This window comes from Bison bison, unplaced genomic scaffold (genome assembly GCF_000754665.1).
Source record: "Bison bison bison isolate TAMUID 2011002044 unplaced genomic scaffold, Bison_UMD1.0 scf7180017864371, whole genome shotgun sequence".
In the NCBI taxonomy this organism is placed as follows: domain Eukaryota; kingdom Metazoa; phylum Chordata; class Mammalia; order Artiodactyla; family Bovidae; genus Bison; species Bison bison.
The window spans coordinates 11,374,336-11,392,658 of NW_011494943.1; the positions used below are offsets into that span (position 1 = coordinate 11,374,336).

Genomic DNA, 18,323 nt, shown 5'->3' on the forward strand with positions numbered 1-18,323 from the left:
CTGGAGTTATTTCTCCACTGATCTCCAATAGCATATTGGGCACCTACTGACCTGGGGAGTTCCTCTTTCAGTATCCTATCATTTTGCCTTTTCATACTGTTCATGGGGTTCTCAAGGCAAGAATACTGAAGTGGTTTGCCATTCCCTTCTCCAGTGGAGCACATTCTGTCACACGTCTCCACCATGACCCGCCTGTCTTTGGTGGCCCCATACGGCATGGCTTAGTTTCATTGAGTTAGACAAGGCTGTGGTACGTGTGATTAGATTAACTAGTTTTCTGTGATTATGGTTTGTGTGTCTGCCCTCTAATGCCTCTCGCAACACCTACTGTTTCATTTGGGTTTCTCTTACCTTGGATGTGGGTTATCTCCTTTCGGCTGCTCCAGCAAAGTGCAGCCGCTCCTCCTTACTTTGGATGAGGGGTATGTCCTCACAGCTGCCCCTCCTGACCTTGAACATGGAGTAGCTCCTCTCGGCCCTCCTGCGCCTGCGTAGCCACCGCTCCTTGGACATGGGGTTGCTCCTCTCAGCTGCCGTCCCTGACCTCAGGCGCAGGTAGCACCTCTCGGCCACCACCCCTGACCTCGGGCGAGGGGTAGCTCCTCTTGGCCATGTGGTTACAAATGTTTAAAAATGATGTTCTGTGAGTTTTTACCATGCTGTGTGGCAAAGCAGTTGATTTTTTGTACATTTTTTTTACGTCTGCTAATTTGCTAACTAGCTTACGGTAAAGTGTCTGCCTGCAGTGGGAGACCTGGGTTCTATCCCCGAGTCAGGAAGATCCCCCGGAGATGGAAATGGCAACCCAGTCAAGTATTCTTGCCTGGAAAATTCCATGGATAGAGAAGCCTGGTGGGCTATGGTCCATGGGGTTGCAGAGTCGGACACAACTGAGCGACTTCACTTTCCTTCTTTCTAATTTGCTGTTCTCTCGTTGATCCTAATGATTTGTACATATTTTAAAATTTCTAAACAGACTACCATGTGGTTTGCAAATCACAGCAGTTTACTTTCCTTCCAGTCCTGCTGTTTATTGTCTGTATCTTTCTGTGTTACCAGCACCTCCCAGAGAGTGGAATGGTGACTGCATGTCCTTGTCTCATTCCTCATTTGGAAAGGAGTGCGTCCTCTGCATCATTGTATGATATTCACTATAGATATTTGTAAAAAGAATAAAAAATAAGAAAAACCCTTATCAGATTAAAAGATGCCCTTCTCGGTGGAGACACAGGTGTAAAGAATGGACTTGTGGACACAGTGGGGGAGGGAGTGAATGGGACAAATGGAGAAAGCAGCATTGACATACACACCGCTGTGTGTAAAGTGGGTAGTGGATGAGGAGTTGCTGTAGCACACAGGGTGCCCAGTCTGGCGCTCTGTGGTGACCTAGAGAGGTGGGATGGGGGAAAGGAGGGAGACTCAAGACGGAGAGGGTACATGTATAATTATGACTGATTCCCTCATAGGCCATTCGGTAAATTATCTGCCTGCAATGCAGGAGACCCGAGTTCAATCCCTGGGCCGGGAAGATCCCCTGGAGAAGGAAATAGCAACCCACTCCAGTATTCTTGCCTGGAGAATCCCATGGACAGAGGAGCCTCCCGGCCTGCAGTCTATGGGGTTCCAAGAGTCAGACACAACTTAGTGACTAAACCGCCACAGTGTTGTTGTATGGTAGAAATGAACACAACATTATACAAATATTTTTTAAAAGATGCCCTTCTATTCCTAGTTTTTCAAGTCATCAATAGATGTTGCTTTTCCCCCCAAGCCATTTTGTATGTATGTGTTAGATGATGGTATGATTTTTCTCCTTTAAACTTGAAATGCATTGGAAGATATATGATTTTCTAGTATTAAATATACCTTTCCTTTGTGGGATAACCTAGTGTGTCTTGATCAATTATATGTTTTATATAGGGGTTAAATATGTTATTTGTATCATATTGTCTTTATAGTTTTACCTTTTCTAGCATATCATAGTTAGAAGCATATAGAATGTAGTGTTTTAAAACTGGCTTTTTTCAATTAGGAGTATACATTCAAATTTCCTTCATGTCTTTTCACGGCTAGAGAGCTCATTTTCTCTTTACCACTGAAAAAGATTCCATTATTTGGATGTACCACTAGTGAAAGACATCCTGGTTGCTTCCAGTTTTGGGGAATTGTAAATAATGCTGTTCTAAACTTTTGTGTGGATTTTTGTATAGACATAAGATTTCTTCTCATTTGGGTCAATACCTAAGAGAGCCACTGCTAGACTAGCTGTTATGTTTAGCGTTCTAAGAAATTGGCAAACCCTGTTCCAAAGTAGCTGCGTCGTTTGCATTCCCACCAGCAATAAATGGTAGTTCCTATTGCTCCACATCCTCCTTGACATTTGTTGTTGCCAGTGTTCTGGATTTTAGCCATTCTAATTAGGTGCATCGTGGTATCTCCTTTTAATTTGCAGTTCCTTAATGACATAGGATGTTGAGCATCTTTTCATATGCTTGGCTGCCATCTGTATATTTTCTTTGGTGGGGTTTCCATATCTTTTGCCCACTTTTATCAATTAATAGGACTATTTGTTTTCTCACTCAGTTTAAGAGTTCCTTTTACATTTGGGTACAAGTCCTTTATCAGATATTCATCTTTAAAAGAGTCCTTCCCATTCTGTGACTTGTATTTCCATTTTCTGAACAGTGGACATTGACTTTTGGAGTGCAGACCAGTTATCCTCTAGAACGTCCCTCATTCTTTGTGTTTTATAAGTTTATGTCGCACTGAATAAAAAAGCAAGATCACACTTTCTGCTGTCAGCAAGGGATGCACTTTATTTCTTTTTTTAATATTTACATTTATTTATTTTGGTTGCACCAAGTCTTAGTTGTGGCACATTGGATCTTCGATCTTTGTTGCAGATGCAGGCTCTTTTTATTTGCAGCTTGTGAACTCTTGGTTGTAACATGTGGGATCTAGTTCCCTCCCCAGGGGTTGAACCCACAACCCCTGCAATTGGGAGCTCAGAGTCTTAGCCACTGGACTGACCACCAAGGAAGTCCTGAGAGATGCTTGAATGTAATAAGGTGTATCACGAAAGACTAGCTGAAAAAGAGCCAAAGTGGCTGTATTACTAATGAGAAAATAGACTTTGAGACAAGGAGTTTTGCCAGAGATGAAAAGAGACATTGTACCAGACAAGTCAGGTCATCAGGAAGCTATACCTATCCTGAATGCATAGATGGCTAATAGAATTTAAGACACATAAAGCAAGATTGTCAGGACCAGTTAGAGAAAGAAACATATCCAGTATTTGAGTAACAGTCTGGCAGTAATTGATAGGTTAAAACCAATGTTAAAATTGATAATTAAAAACTTTCTCACAAAGAAAACTCCAGACATGGTATATTTTTTTAATTAAAAAAAAAAAAAAATCACTTAAAAGACCATCAATTGCTCTGACTCACTTACCAGAACCCTACACCCAATGCCCATAGAACATGAGAAAGGCCTGTTCCGCCTTACAGAAATAAATGTCTCAATAAAGTTTGAAGGGTTGAAATCATACAGAGTCTATTCCTTGACCACAGAATCTGAAATTGTATGCTACCTGGAAAATCCTCCAGTATTTTGAAATTAAATAATATATGTATCAAAAAAGGTATGACAGGGGACAATGAAAATACTTCAGACTAAACAGTAATGAAAAGATGACTTGTCAAAACTTGTGGGATACAGTTATAGCAGTGCTTATATAAAAATGTATAGCCTTATTAAATTCTTATACAGAAAGAAAGAAAGACTTAAAAATATAAATGTCTACCTTAAGAAACTGGAAAATGTTGAGCAATCTAAACTCAAAGGAAGTAGAAGGGCACAATTAATCAAGGGCACAAATCAGTAAAACAGAGACCAGGTTGTACAGAAGGTTAAAAGAGCTAAAGTTTGGTTTTTGGAAAACGTCTGTAAATTAACAAGTCTAGGTAGCAAGAAAAAAAAGAGAAAAGACAACATTTAGGAATGAAAGATGTCACCACATATTCTATAGACATTGAAAAGATAAGAGAATGTTAATAATTTTATACCAGTACATTTAACAACTTAGATGGAAAATGCCTTTTAAAATACAGCTTTCCAAAAGTGACCCAAAATGAGGTCGAAAATCTGAATAGCCCTAGATCAATCAACGAAATTGAATTCGTAGTTACAATATTGTAAAGTAATTAACCTCCAATTAAATAAATTTATATTTAAAAAAAAAACACTTCTTACATGTCAACTCATGGATGAATGGATATTTTTATATAAGTATCATCAGCAAAGTGTATCCTGATCATTACATGTAAAATGTTAAATCATGGATGGAAAAAAGCAAGTGTTCTCCATGATCCATAGGAAGAACAGGTGACACTCAAACTGGAAAGTGAATGTCCTCTGCCCCAGCATTTGCACTGTCTGCACCAGGGGTTCTTAAAATATGGTAGCAGTGATATTCTTGGAATTTATGATACATGCAAATTATCACAACCTACTGAAGACTTAGAGAAGCCTATTCCAGGGAGGGACCCAGAGATCTGCATTTTAACGAGCCCCCTAGGCCATTCTGATGCACACTCACTTGAGAACTCTTCCTCCATAAATCTGGTTTTCAAACATAGAATATCTGAGAAATCAATTAAGATATGGTCTAAAGTTTTACATCTCAGCATCAAGAAAATAGTATTTTAAAAAAAAAACTTTAAAGTTCTTATAAAGAGATCGTCCAAAGTTTGCTAACTCTTCTCCTGAAGAAATAGAATTTTTTCTGATGGTCTTCAGCCATTGCAAGCATAAACAAAGATGCTAGAAAGACCAAGTTTACAGTAAAATTACCCACTTTTTTCAAGGAGGGGGACTGCTATACTCTCAGTTTTGATAAAGTAGCAATTGTAAAAAATGTTAAATGTGGTCTGGCACAAATATTGATTCTAAAAAATCACAAATACCTCCTTTTGATAATAGCACATTTAAAAACCTTTATGATTCATTTTTCAACAGACTCAGTAATGAACTATATACTAAACCAGAATAAGAGATATCTATTTGATAGTGGCGTGCAGTTGTTCCAAACCAATACATTCTGTTATTTAAATAACATTTATTTAAAATTACTCGTAGGGTAAACAATTATTGAGCTGTAATAAAGGAAAGAGGGCTTTCCTGGTGGCTTAGTGGTTAAGATTCCACCTGCCAATGCAGGAGATGCAGGTTCAATCCCTGGGTCAGGAAGATCCCCTGGAGAAGGAAATGGCAACCCACTCTAATATTTTTGCCTGGGAAATCCCACGGACAGACTAGCCTGGTAGGCTTTAGTCCATGGGGTTGAAAAGAGTCGGACATAACTTGGTGACTAAACAACAATAAAGGAAAGGCAGAGAAAGTATCAACAAAACCAATAAACTTCAGCCTTAAGGGTTTTAAGGAGTTTGCTTGTGACTTAAACCCTGGAGTGTTTTGATTCACAAGTAACACTACCCCATACCTAACATCTCTGGGCCATCACCTCCGTTGCTGGTTCCTTCAGAAGGCAGACGAATCTTCTGCTAACCCATGCTCCCCTGCTCTCCTTGGAGAATAGCCACATGCAGATGCCTTTACCATCCAGAGAAAGCCAGGGTGACACATCTGGATGCGCCTGTGCTTCCTGTCTGTGAGGTCAGAGGAAACATGCACCCTTGGGGACTTCACCAGAAAACCCTTAGGAGGATGCCATTTTACTCTGGCTGAGACTTCTGACTCGTATTTTGAGTTCTTTAACAGATGTACAGACCTTCCTCAGCATTAGAGTGGGGTTATGTCCCATAAGCCCACCATACTTGGAAATACCAAAAGCTGAAAACGCATTTGCTGCACCTAACCTAGGGCTTCCCAGGTGACTCAGTGATAAAGAGTCCATCAGCCAACAGAAGGGTTGTTTGTGTCCTGGATAATTGTAAGTGTATAGGTTGTTCACCCTCCTGATTGTGGGCTAATTGGGAGGTGTGCTCACTGCTGCTGCCCAGCATCAAGGACTGCATGTCACTAGCCCAGAAAAAAATCGACATTCAAAGTATAGTTTCTACTGCCTGGATGTCACTTTGCCCCGGTGTGAAGTCAAAAACTCATGAGTTGAACCATTGGGAGTTAGGGGCTGTCTGAACTTAGAATCTGCTCAGAGATAGAGAGCCACTGGCTTTACCTGGAGAACAAAGTGCACCTCCTCCCAGCTCCGGTCCGGGGGCTCGGTGCTCGCCGCCTCTGTGGTTGACTCAGCTGTGATGACAGTCCGATGAAGCATGCGGCTTTTTTTTTTTTATGTTTAATATAACCTGACAGCTAAAATGGAGTGTAATGAATAAATTATCTAAAACCTATTTCTTTTTCTTTGTTTGCAATGAAAACATGGCGTTGGATATGTTTTTTTCAAGAAAAAGGAGAGATGCTTTGATTAGGAATTCTCTGTACTTGTAGTTTTTGGTGGGGGAGAAACCAAACCAATGCCTGAAAGGCCCTGGAGTGTTCCAGGTGGCCTTCGGTGCGGGGAACTTTGACTTCTCCAGCTTGTGTAGGTTGGTTCAGCCTAAAAGACATGGGGATATTGCACGGGATAGAAATAGTTGCACTTTGAATGTTGCTTCTGTCCTCCGCTCACTCGCTGCAGCCAGCATCCTGCTGGCTGCCCTTTGCAGGTTTGTAAAACCGTGATTCTGGCTGAAGCTTGACAGACTCCCCAGGATCCTTCCGAGATGGGAAATGAGATCCACCTGCTCAAGTTCTAATAAGGATTAGTTCTCAAAGGCCACTTTGCTCCATGCAGTTTAATAGAGTTGATTTTGTATCCCTCCAGGGACACAGACTTCCAAGTTTTACAGGCTTACTAAACTGCAGAATACAGCTCCTGCTTTAAATGAAATTCTCTCTCCTCAAAGGCAGAGGTTCTCATCAAGGAGGCTTTCCTCCCTCTCAGGAGCACATTTAAATGTCCAGAGATCTTTTGGTGGCTTCCTTGGTGGCTCAGTGGTAAAGAACCCCCCTGCAATTCAGGAGAAGTGGGTTTGATCCCTGGGTTGGAAAGATTCCCTGGAGAAGGAAATGACAACTCACTCCAGTATTCTTGCCTGGGAAATCCCATGGATGGAAGAGCCTGATGGGCTACAGTCCATGGGTCACAGAAGTTGGACACAACTTAGCAGCTAAACCATCACCACCGCCGCCAGAAACCTTTTGGTTGTCACGACTGGCAGAGAGGGGTAAGTGTTGTTAGAAGGTAGTGGGTTGAGGCCAGGGATGCTGCCAAGCGTGGCAGCGCCTGCTTGGGTATGGGTGTGGTTTGGGCCCCACACCGAGTGACCAGCCCCAAACGCCCACAAGGCTGGGGTGCCTCCACCTCAGCTACAAAGGCCCTTTATCCTCAACTGGCATTCCACAGGCTGCACCCACCACGCAGCCCATCTGTGTGGAGGAATGGGTCCAAGCCATTCTCTGTGGCTAAGCGTCCCTGTGGACAGCCTAGGGTGCCAGCCCCTCTCACAACTAAAAATCGTGAGGCTGAAAACCAATTCTGAAATCTCCTTGCATGCTGTCCCTTGGACAAGCATTAGAGAATGGAGGCAGTTCTGCCCTCCAGTGGGGCTCAGTGGCTGACAACTCCGCTTGAACCATTTCAGGGGCAGCCAGAGGCACAGGGAATGGAAGGGAAAATGCTTAACACGTTTCCTGATGGATTAGTGCTTCATTATTTTAATGAATCACCATTAATTACATTTGTATCTCAGAAATTTAAAAAGTAACTTTTGATTTTGGGAAAATATAAAAATTATATTTCAGTTACAAAGGCCAGACTTCAGAACTTAATGTGTTAAAATATATTTTATTTAGTGCTTCTTCCCTGTCTTTGGGTCTTGTGGGGCTGTACCTAGAAGGCAGCAAAGATGACAGCATCACCCTTTCCCGACAGTCATGGGGATGAAGGGGTGGCAGGAAGGGGGTCAGAACTGCCCCAGCCGTTTGTGGCCACTTGTCACTGAGCTAGAACCTTGTGGGAAGCAGATAAACAGCAGAGTGTGGCTGGTATATAAAAATGCGATAGTTTCCTAGGCTGGTGCTAAAATCCTTTCTCCTATCAGTGTAGGGGTGTTCCTGCACACTTAACAGGTTCATTTTCAACACCCCACCAACCCACGCCCCCCACCCCCCCATAGCAGTGGGACCTGCATGTCAGCAAGGGAGGGAGGCTGCTGAGGAGAGGGCTGGAGAGGATTGCTTTTCCTGCTTTGTCCAGGGAGGCACTGACTCATGTCTGCTCTGTCCAGTGTGGCTTAGCTGAAGCCTTTTTACTTGTACAGATAACATGTGATACCTGCTGGTTATGAAACACAATGAACGTACATTATAGTGAACCCCAGAGCTTACCCTTTTCCTCCCTTTTAGTAGTTATGTACATTTTGTCTTTTAAAAAATACAAGTAATTTCTATTCTAAAATGTTCCAAGAGAAAAGAGGTCTTAAAAGAAATAGATGTGACACTTTCTTACCAGCCCCCACTCCCCTGTCATCTCCCAGGTCAGAGAAAACAGCCCTTAGCCGTTCCATGTTCTTTCAGCACCATTTATAGGACCTTCCCCTTAGCACATGCCTGCTGAGTTCTTATTTCATTCAAGTTACGTGCTGGGGATGTGGTGCTTTACACACAAAATGGGATCATATTATATATGAGGTTCTAATACTTGCATTTTAAAAATCATTACAAGCCTCTGACATCTCTCCATGTCAGTGCCTATAAATAACCTTGCATGGTGTTCCATAGTATGGGCCCCTTTTGCTTAATGATCCTTCATATTGGATATATTAGGATCCAGGGTTGTCTGTGACAGTCCCTCTGGGCCATCTGGGCCTGCTGCGGTATTGTCTCATGACACCGAGCCCAAGTCCTTCCATCACACAACTCTCCAGTCCTCCTGTACAGTCAAAGGTGGATGGCCTGCCATGTTTGTGTTTTTTTCCCGGGAAGGGAAAGAGGAATGGGTGAGCATTAGGGCAGCACTTATAATTTGGACACATTTCTGATCATGTCCCATAGGTCAGATTTGGGCTGCAAGATCAGACTTAGCTGCAAAGGAAACTGGGAACAGTGCTCAGCTAAACTTGCGTTGATGATGAAGAGGGTAAAAAATAGGTTGTAGACTGGCAGTCTTTTCCACAGTAGCATGTAGACAGCTTACAGGATTTTACCAGTGAAAGTATCAGAGATCCCTGTACATACAAATGCAAGTATTTCTATAAGATGGACACCTAGAAGTCCAAGGCATGTACATTAAAAAATTTTAAGAACCACCCAAATTGCCTTCCCAAAAAATCTTCCTAAATTTATACTCACAGCAATGATGAGCTGGCGCCCTGTTGAACATCCTTGTCAACATAGGGCTTTATTCATCTGTTATATTTTTTTCCAGTTTGCTGGATGAAGAAAGGTAGATAGATGGATGATTCTCATTGTAATTCACATTTCCGTGATTAATCGAGAGAGTGAAACATTCATAATTGTTGATCATCATGTTTCTTCTGTGAATTGCCTGTGTGCAGCTTTTGCCTGTTGTATGTTGTTTAGCCTTTGTTGATTTGCAGCACAAGCTTGTATATACACATATCCTCAATACAGACCCTATGTCACATACGTTGTACCTACTTCACTCTTCAATTGCTTGTCATTGATATGCACTTTTACCAGAATTATTTAATTTTTATGCTGTTACATTTTTTTTTCTTTCGTATGTTTAAGAGGGTCTTTCTTACACCAAAACAAATTTTTAAATCTGTTATTCTGCTTTTTATTTATTTTTAAAATCTGTCCTGATTATTTTGTGTGTGAAATCTCAGATGGCAGTATTGAATGCTCAGTTAGATTTTACAGAATCACTTGTTGAATTGTTCATTCTTTCTTCACTGGGGTGATATGCCACCGCCGTTACAGTTATATTTGTGGGTCTATTTCTGGGCTTTCCCTCCTGTTTTATTTGTTTGTCTCTCCTTTCCTGATAGCATCCTGTAATTACAATAGAGATTTATAATGTATTTAATATCTGCCAGCATGAGTCCCCACTGGTTATTCTTTCTTCACAGTTTTTGAGGGGGTATTCTTATAAATGTCTCTTCAGCACTAACTTTAGAATCTCTTGTCAAATTCCGTTACGGGAAACCCCTGCTGGTATTTTGATTGGGTGCCGCATTTATAGGTTCATTAGGAAGAACTGCTTTCTTTAGAACTCTTCCGTGAGAGTTTATTTAGAGAGAGCATATCCAAGTGTTCTTTAACCTTCTGCAGTGACAGTGAGCAAGACACCAGGTGACTGCATTTTGCAGGGTAAAGTGGCATGGCATGAGCAGAGGGTGGTCCCTTTGTGCTGAAGATGCCTGCACCCCCACCACCCCTGTGCTGCCGGCACGTCCTCCCCTGTCTGGGATGGGACTTGCAGCTGGTGACGAGTGTGCTTAACAAGAAGGCTTTTGCCATCACCTTGATGGCAGTCTTCTCCAGGCCTGGTTTGGTCTTCTGGTCTTCTGCCTGTTTTCTCTATTGCATTAGAAATGATCCTCTTGGCAATACCAGAGGCAGTGTTTGTGGCTCAGCCTTGAGGGAACACTGTCACCTTTCCTGTAAGTGCACAGAATTGATTTCTGCCGGAGTTTCACCACTTAAACCATTAGTGCCCGAGGAACGGTAAATAAGTGGGGTGTTCTATGCAGAAGAATTGCTTAAAAATGTTACTTTTGAGTGTGGATTTTTAATAATTTCTCTGCTGAGATGAGGGCCATTCCTTTCTATGTTTACCAGTAATTGCTGGAGTGGTTTCAAGTACTGAAGAGTACAGCATGTCCAGAAAAATATTTCACTTAGCAGATTTCATGTTATTATGTTACTGTTCTGTGATTTGAAAAAAGTTTATGGGGCCAAATCCACTTGTACACCTTCAGTGTGATTTAAATCATCTAGAGGATAAAGCGCTTATGGGTAGGACTGAAATGAAGGGACTGCAGGGAAACCCTGCACATTTGAGGACCTAGTCAATTCTTCCGAGCTGACTTTGTAAGTGAGGAGTGGGTTCTGTTATATAAGCCTGGAGAAGCTTTGGAGTAGATGGTGAACAGGAACAGAGTAGCATACAGAGCCTTGGGCTTTATAGAGAAGGCTGTGGTTTGACTGCAGATGGGTGGCAGAGGAAGGGTGGGTATGAAGGCGCCGTGATGGGACACGTGGAAGGAGATCCCTCAGTGCAGTGAGTGTGCTCCCAAGGGGAGGAGAGGAGAGAGCCGAACAGAGGACGAGAGGAGCTCCAGCCGGGGTTGAACTGTGACCACTGCCCGCCTCTTTATGATTGAAACGGGCAGATGGTGGGGAGCTTAGACTACTGCTGTTCTACTACAGTGTGCAGAATGTTATATGCAGCAAGTCCCATGCTTGGGACCCTCGTGGAGGTGCAGGTCCTGGTGGGCAGGCAGAGTTCTCCAGGTGTGAGTCACAAACATGCACTGTTTTCTCTTCCAGAACTACACTCAGTACATCCCTCTGTCTATATACGACCTGCAGACGTGGATGGGTAGCCCCTCCATATTCGTCTACGACTGCTCCAATGCTGGCCTCATTGTCAAGTCCTTCAAGCAGTTCGCCCTGCAGAGGGAGCAGGAGCTGGAGGTGAGGCCCTGGGCACCCTGGGGTGGGAGTTGGGGGTGAAGGTCAGCCCCTCAGTGGTTTTATTTTCTCAGGTGCGGTGAGCTGTCTGTGGTGCTCAGAGTGCTCAGAGTAAGGTGGTGGGGTCCATGACAAAGAACTTGGGAGGGACTCCAGACAAGCTCTTGGTCTTATTTTGCGTTTTGCTTTACCCAGCATCATTTTTAATACAAATTTTAATTAAGTGATAACATTAATAGAGTTGATTTGTGCTCCAGTGGGCTCTGCCTCCGAGATAAATGTGAAAATAAAGCAGACACATTTATTTTCAGAGAAATGGGCCTGTGTCTGGGCACGGTCTTCAGCTCCACTCTCGTCTTTGTTATTGCTCTTTTTTTTTTTTTCGTCTTTGGTGCTGGGGGGAGAAAAAAACCCTACTAGGCTAAATACAGAAAACAAACCAAAATAGCTGCCATTGGTGGCTTCTGTTTAAAGAACTGGAGAGCCAGTGTAGTGCTCTGATTGTGAAGAGCTGTTTTACTTGGTTGTTTTAATTAATATTTGATGTTTGAATTAAACAGTGAGTTCTAAAGAGAAATTGAAGAGGCAGTTTCAATTAAGAGGCCTCCATCCTGTGGCCTGCACAAGAGTGAGAATAAAGTATCCTGCAGCCTCCAGGGGGTCATGAATTCCAACTGGTTGCTGTGCAGGAAATTCTCAATTCAGAACAGAAATGGTCCCGAGAACATGTTTCCTCAAGCCCTTTTGGGCCTATCCAATTTTAATGTATTGTTATGTTTTTTGCATTTCATCTGAGGATATTGCTGAAAGTATCAGGAATAAAATTTGAAGTTCTACTTGGTAGAATTTAACATGTCATACAGTTAATTTATAAATATTTTATAAATTACCTTATGCAGAACTTTGCGTCAGAGTGACTGTTAAATTGCCCTTTATTCTTGAAAATGGAACCCAGCGCCACCAGTTGTTATTATTGTTGTTGTCTTTAGTAATATTATCATTTGCATTCTAGAATAAGGGAAGGGAAAGATCAAGTTTTATAGCATTAAATTTTTACCTTGCATTTAGGCATGCCATCTCTGTTTACCCAAGGGATAGGTTATGTTACAAGTGCTAAAAACTCAAAAACACCAAGAGGTAATTGCTTTTCCTCACATCAAGTAATAAATATTGCAAAAAAAATTTTTTTTAATTTAAAATATGTAAATAAAAATGCCAAAGAATCTGACCGGATATTTATTCCCAATTTTTGAGCTTCAGGGTGGTTAAGGAAAGACCAGTACATCATCCTTTGATAATTAAAACATGCTAAATACAGCCCCTCTCCCACCCTCTCAGCAGAAGGCAAGCATTTCCCTCTCAGGCATGAAACTAAATGTTTATGCTCCAGCACTTGGTGTATCTGCTCTCTTGGTTCTGTATGTGTTCTCTGTATGTTGCCAAGGATTAATCAGCCCGAGAAACTGTTCATTTCATTGAGTGTGACAAAAAAAGTTTTCCATCCATCTTTTTCTTTTTAGGGGGAGGGAGTGAAATGTTTAATTGACTAATCCCTCATGGAGGAGAGTAAATGAAAAATACATTATCTGAAGTGGCAAATAGACGGCAATGCAAAGTTATACCATATGTTTTATAATTAGCTCCAACTTTAATCTTCATTCTTTTCTTAATTACAGTGTAGATAAGTCTTTCGGTTTTCCATTACACTTACTATTATTGGCTATTGTTCAGCCGGTCTCTTGCATAAAGAGCGGAAATTAAAATGATAAAATTGGCTCCCAGCTAATATCTTAATGTTCATGTTAGTCATTTTTTTTTTTTTTAATCTGCTGTAGAAACCACAATCCTGTGTGGCCTCTTAGGTTTATTCTTTTAAAAAATTCTTTGCCTGTCTCCAGTTGGCCAGATTCCTTGTAAATTTATGATACATTTGAACACTTTTATTGGGTAGCTGATGACATGAAACTGAAAGAAGTTGGCGGGTAAAATGGTTTGTGCCAGAGTTTTAAAAATAAAGAGGGTAAAAATGATTAAATATAATGAAAGAAAATAGTTACCTGAACCAGAAAGCCTCCAAGTAGTAAACATTAACAACAAATATGAGTGACATAAATTTTAAGAGATGATTATCAGCTTTCACGTTCCAGAGCACAGTGCTTGTGCTGGGAGCAGGAGGTTTACTTATTGTGGACTTCCATCTCAAAGGAAAACTGCGGGTGAAGCAGCAGACGCCTCTGTGAAAGCACAGAATAAATTACTGCACACAATAGAGACTTCCTCAGAGCCAGGAAAGTGCCTGTCACTCAGTCACGTTCTCTGCATTTTTCATTGTGTCATATTGCTTTGCATATTGCTTCAGTTTTCTTTGCTTTCAGTGTTTCTTTTTTTAAGATACATGTTTTTATTTTTACTAAATTAGTATATGCCATGATATTAAAAATTAAATAATACTGAGGGTTTATGGTGAATGAAGTAGTCCCTGGCCTCACCCCTCCTTGGCCAAGACTCTGCTATTATAGGGAACCTATTTGAACTGTTTACATTTCTAGTTCCTCTATGAGTATCTCTATAAATGAAAATAATATGCTTATACTCAGAGCAGATCAGATCAGATCAGTCACTCAGTCGTGTCCAACTCTTTGTGACCCCATGAATCGCAGCACGCCAGGCCTCCCTGTCCATCACCAACTCCCGGAGTTCACTGAGACTCAACGTCCATCGAGTCAGTGACGCCATCTAGCCATCTCATCCTCTGTCATCCCCTTCTCCTCTTGCCCCCAATCCCTCCCAGCATCAGAGTCTTTTCCAATGAGTCAACTCTTCACATGAGGTGGCCAAAGTACTGGAGTTTCAGCTTTAGCATCATTCCTTCCAAAGAAATCCCAGGGCTGATCTCCTTCAGAATGGACTGGTTGGATCTCCTTGCAGTCCAGGGGACTCTCAAGAGTCTTCTCCAACACCACACTTCAAAAGCATCAATTCTTCAGCGCTTAGCCTTCTTCACAGTCCAACTCTCACATCCATACATGACCACAGGAAAAACCATAGCCTTGACTAGACTAACCTTTTTTGGCAAAGTAATGTCTCTGCTTTTGAATATGCTATCTAGGTTGGTCATAACTTTTCTTCCAAGGAGTAAGCGTCTTTTAATTTCATGGCTGCAGTCACCATCTGTAGTGATTTTGGAGCCCAGAAAAATAAAGTCTGACACTGCTTCCACTGTTTCCCCGTCTGTTTCCCATGAAGTGATGGGACCGGATGCCATGATCTTCGTTTTCTGAATGTTGAGCTTTAAGCCAACTTTTTCACTCTCTCTCCACTTTCACTTTCATCAAGAGGCTTTTCAGTTCCTCTTCACTTTCTGCCATAAGGGTGGTGTCATGTGCGTATCTGAGGTTATTGATATTTCTCCCGGCAATCTTGATTCCAGCTTGTGTTTCTTCCAGTCCAGCATTTCTCATGATGTACTCTGTATAGAAGTTAAATAAGCAGGGTGACAATATACAGCCTTGACGAACTCCTTTTCCTATTTGGAACCAGTCTGTTGTTCCATGTCCAGTTCTAACTGTTGCTTCCTGACCTGCGTAGAAATTTCTTAAGAGGCAGATCAGGTGGTCTGGTATTCCCATCTCTTTCAGAATTTTCCACAGTTTATGCTTATACTACTACTTCTTGATTCATAATGTTTAGGTTATCTCTGGGCTTTCTGCTACCATATAAACCAAAAACAGAACTGCCATGAGTAAATTCTATTTAAACAATTGGAGAAATTATATAGAACTTAGATAGTAAAGAGACATAGTACCCCATAGTTTTAAGTCACATTAGTACATTGTAAATTGTGAATTCTAAAGAGAAATTGGAGAGAGAGCGTCGCTGACTACCCTCTCCTATTTCCTCGCTGTCATTTAGTTGTGTCCCTGTATTTGGATTCCCTATACTTTCTAACCTTTGCCTTTTGAAATCATATGCTTATGTTTTTATTTCTATAATAGTTTTGTCAATAATCAGTCCTATCTTCTAGTTTTATTAATAGGTTCTTAGCGTCTTTGGACTTTCTTTTACCTCTGGACCTTCCCAACCTCTGTTATCTGTACTTTTATGATTATTCTCTAGTCTCTGAGCATAATTAACTCCCCATGAATACATACACTAAGAAGGTATGCCTAAAAAATGACAAATATTAAACTTCAGCTCCCTGATTATGACCATGTAAATACTGTTCATTGAATGGCTAACTAGGGTGCTGTGCTTTCCATTTTTACAATCGTTTGTTGCTTTGATTTTCCTGGAGATTGTCTTTCTTCTTGATTAGATCTTTAGCATTTCCACAGTTCCCAAATTTGCATGGGTAGCATTGAATCTCAAAATATGCCCCTTCCCAAAGTTTCTTCTTCTCCAGCCCTCCACCACCTGCTTCATCAGCTGTTTAAGACAAGCCTGCTCCAAAACTGTCTTCCCGGGAGTTCTCCTTATTGTTCTTCTGGATGCATCCACTGTTTCCTAGATTCTACCTTTGTCTCTTTTCTCCTCAATTTTCTCCTTTGTTCTGCTAGGGCAAATCCTCAAGTAGCAACCTAAGAAAGGATGTAATCTTTCTCAGACTTGAAGCACTTGTATTTAGACTGCTGTAAGTAATGAAGAATCTCACTTCTGCTTTCTAAACAAGTCACAGTTTGTCATTTTTGCTAGGAACTCTGAGGCAAATGATTTAATTATTCAGCTGTACCATCAGGGAACCAGGCTGTTTTTAGTCTTTCCACTCTGATGTTTTATCCTGATGCTTACAGCACATTCTTCCATTTTGAGGCTAGATGAGGAGGGGAAAGGGCAGAACCCTCACATCTGTCTCTTTGTTACTAAAGCAAATGAGACCTCTGCTCACTTGCTTTCGTGAGAATCTCATTGGCTAAAGCTAGGTTATATACGATGAGGTCAATCTCATTGGCTAAAGCTAGGTCATTTTCATGAGAATCTCATTGGCTAAAGCTAGGTCATATACAATCCCCCCACTCCACCCACCATATGGCATATGCTATTTATTGTCTTCATTCTGTCCACACTCATCATGGACAGTTTGAGTGTGGAGTTTTAGACTCTTTTCACGGAACAATCTCACCTTTACTTCTTATGGTAGGTGAGAAGGTGGACTTGAGAAGTCTGCCCAGTGGCCTTGTTGTAGCCATCACAAGAGTCCAGACGTCCAGCTACCTCCATTCATGATAAAAGCCAGAGGAGTATTTATATCCACCATATATACACAGTATGTACGTTGACAGAGAAAGAGAATCCAGGGTTTGTTTGGTTTTTTTTTTTTGGCAACAACTTTTATCTTGAATATAGAATCTTTGTAGCTCTAAGAGGAGACCAAATCTTAAAATGGATTCTCTTTGAAATGGTCTTTATCAAGTTTTTTCATCCATTAGTTCTGCTCCCAGTAGATACTTGCCATGAGCAGTTACGATCCTTCTCTTCACTGAAGACCACAGTGAAGCAGGGGTCAAGTCTTGGCCTTTCTTTCTCTTTCTGTGGAGGCAGAGAGGTGAGTTGATGTCCAGTGATGGGAAAAGGTGTGCCCTTCTTTTACAGAGATTGATGGGGTTGCGCTGTGTCCCTGTAAGACTTGATCCTGAGCATGACTGTCCTCACTGGTGTGGGACGGGAGCCCAGACAGTTTCTTGGTGGCAGCCATAGCAGTGGTGGGACGATGTCTTCCCCCAAGGACAGTTGACACACTTTGGGTGGGGGGTCTGCTATCGAGGCTCAGGCCATTACTGTGGTGGCTTCATTCTCTCCTCTTACTGTCTGTTCACACTTGACAGGGCTTTTCTCACAATACCTCCAAGCGAATCATGTTTTGTTTTTGGCCATGTCTCATGACATGCGGAATCTTAGTTTCCTAAACAGGGGTCGAACCCTTGCGCCCTGCAGTGGAAGCGTGGAATCTTAACCACAGGGCCACCAGGGAAGTACCAAGAATCATGTTTTGATCCAATATTTGGTTAACTTCTTTGTATGACCCACTTCTGCTGGCTCCAGCAGTAGCATCCAGCAGCTCAGTACCTTGTCCAGCGGACACTCATTTTCATAGAAACAGGTGTGATCCTGCAGCATCACTGAATTCACAGTGACTTAAATACCCATTTGAAATCCTCTGTTCATACTGATATATGACATTATCTTCATGTAGTCATCACTGTGACTAAATTTTATGTCACATATGTAAATTAATGGTGAAAAAAAAGTCTAACATCACACTTCAGGTTTCTTCAAAAAATGTTAAATGTGTATCCCATAGAACTAGAGAATTCGTATTTTGCAACCTTGTGGTTCCTTTGCTAGTATTGTAGACAGCACATTGTGTGGCTGTCTGTGGAACTTGAAATAGAAGTTAACTCTGTGTTAAGGTTAATATTTATAGTAACAATGTCTGTCTATGGTTTTTGAGTGTCACAAGTTAATTCTAAGGTTATCTGTAGATAAGGAATATGTCTTGATGACTGCTTACTAAATGGAGCTTGTGTCTGTGAATTTGTGAGCATTCTCCATGGACTTGCTGTCGGCATGTTCACGCTACAGAGCAGGGTCCACTATGCTAACTCTACAGGGAGCTCAGGCTTGTCCATCTCTAGCTTTCA

General features: G+C 41.6%; 1 protein-coding gene across 2 annotated transcripts in view; it reads left to right on the top strand.

The window, feature by feature from the left end:
* The window catches only part of RPTOR (regulatory associated protein of MTOR, complex 1), a 322,527-nt gene that overhangs the window by 137,976 nt on the left and 166,228 nt on the right, over positions 1-18,323 (top strand). For both annotated transcript variants that reach the window (XM_010856300.1, XM_010856301.1), the window contains exon 5: positions 11,542-11,688. In XM_010856300.1, the coding sequence (XP_010854602.1) occupies positions 11,542-11,688 (147 nt within the window). The remainder of the gene's footprint in view (positions 1-11,541; positions 11,689-18,323) is intronic.